The sequence below is a fragment of the Caenorhabditis briggsae genome (assembly GCF_000004555.2).
Source record: "Caenorhabditis briggsae complete genome, chrIV, whole genome shotgun sequence".
Classification (NCBI taxonomy): Eukaryota; Metazoa; Nematoda; class Chromadorea; order Rhabditida; family Rhabditidae; genus Caenorhabditis; species Caenorhabditis briggsae.
In genome coordinates, this window is record NC_013487.2 from 3,084,755 (window position 1) to 3,085,931 (window position 1,177).

Genomic DNA, 1,177 nt, shown 5'->3' on the forward strand with positions numbered 1-1,177 from the left:
CTTTAACTTGACTTTGTGCTGACAAAATTCCGGTTTTTTTGAAATTCGCGTATCGGATCAGCTCGCTCTTTCCAGTCAAAATCGACTTGCAAAATTCCTTTTTCTCATCTGTAAAACATATCCAACTTTAGATGTTTTTACAGTCAACCCTACCCTCGATAAATTCCAACAGCTTATCCAAGCAAGTGCGTCCATTTAGTTTTCGTGGAATCGCAATTTTGATTCGTGAATTAAGGTTCTCAATTCGATTCGTAGATGCATAGTTTAGAAGCAGCCCAGCCATCAGACGAGATCGGAGAGAATGGGTTGAAAAGAGATCTTCTTTTCTATCGAGCAACCACTTCTTTAGAGCCGGCGCAAAATTACACTTGACAATCTCCGCTTCCATCGCTTCTGAACTCATTACATTGAAAATTCCATTTTCAACTTCATCTCCAATCTGTCTTCCGAAAATTTTGTTCAAATCTGACTGGCTTATATTCTTTTTACTTTGAATGAATGTCAAGTTGTTTCGACGATGTACTAGACACCTGAGAACTTGATTGTCTTCCAAATATTTCATCTGAAAGAAACATGAGACTACACAAATTTAAAGTTTTCTATACCTTGCTGTAATATTTAAAAGATTCTTCGCCGTCTGTCATCAGTGATGGAATTGATTTTTTTCGCATAGGATCAACTTGCAGGAAGAAATCGTCAATTTCGCGAGCAAAACTCTTGTGATTTAGTGCATTTTTCGACGAGGAAATCATGAATCCTAAGAGAACATGGCGAATTTTTCCGCTGCAGCGCGATGTGAAGTCTCCTATATCTCCAGAGATTGTTGTCACAACACAATCTGACAAATCAAAAGTGCTATCAATCTGTAACTGTCCAGCCATATGCTTAATAATCCCATATTTTATATTTTCAAAAAAACGTTCCTGTTTACCACTAGAAAATAGACGGAAGCCATTTTCTGTTCCAAAAGATGCGAGTGATTCTGGTGTTGTCACGCTCACGCGGCCCCTCTTCGACTTCACACAATCCGGCTGATACTTCATCTGGTTTCTGATTTGGCGGGTACTGAAATTAAGGGCTCCTGATTTTAGATCTTCGAAAGCTCCTTTCACAGTTCTTCCTTTCAGGGACCGATGAATCAATTGACACTCTGCTTCTGAATATTTGAATTTTATAT

General features: G+C 38.6%; 1 protein-coding gene across 1 annotated transcript in view; it reads right to left on the minus strand.

Moving 5' to 3' along the window:
• Nucleotides 1-1,177, minus strand: part of CBG22391 — a gene marked incomplete at both ends in the record, with an annotated part of 3,104 nt that overhangs the window by 1,144 nt on the left and 783 nt on the right. The window contains 3 exons of the mRNA XM_002647164.1: nt 1-108; nt 154-562; nt 606-1,156. The exon at nt 1-108 is cut by the window's left edge and continues 997 nt beyond it. Of these exons, the coding sequence (XP_002647210.1) occupies nt 1-108; nt 154-562; nt 606-1,156 (1,068 nt within the window). The remainder of the gene's footprint in view (nt 109-153; nt 563-605; nt 1,157-1,177) is intronic.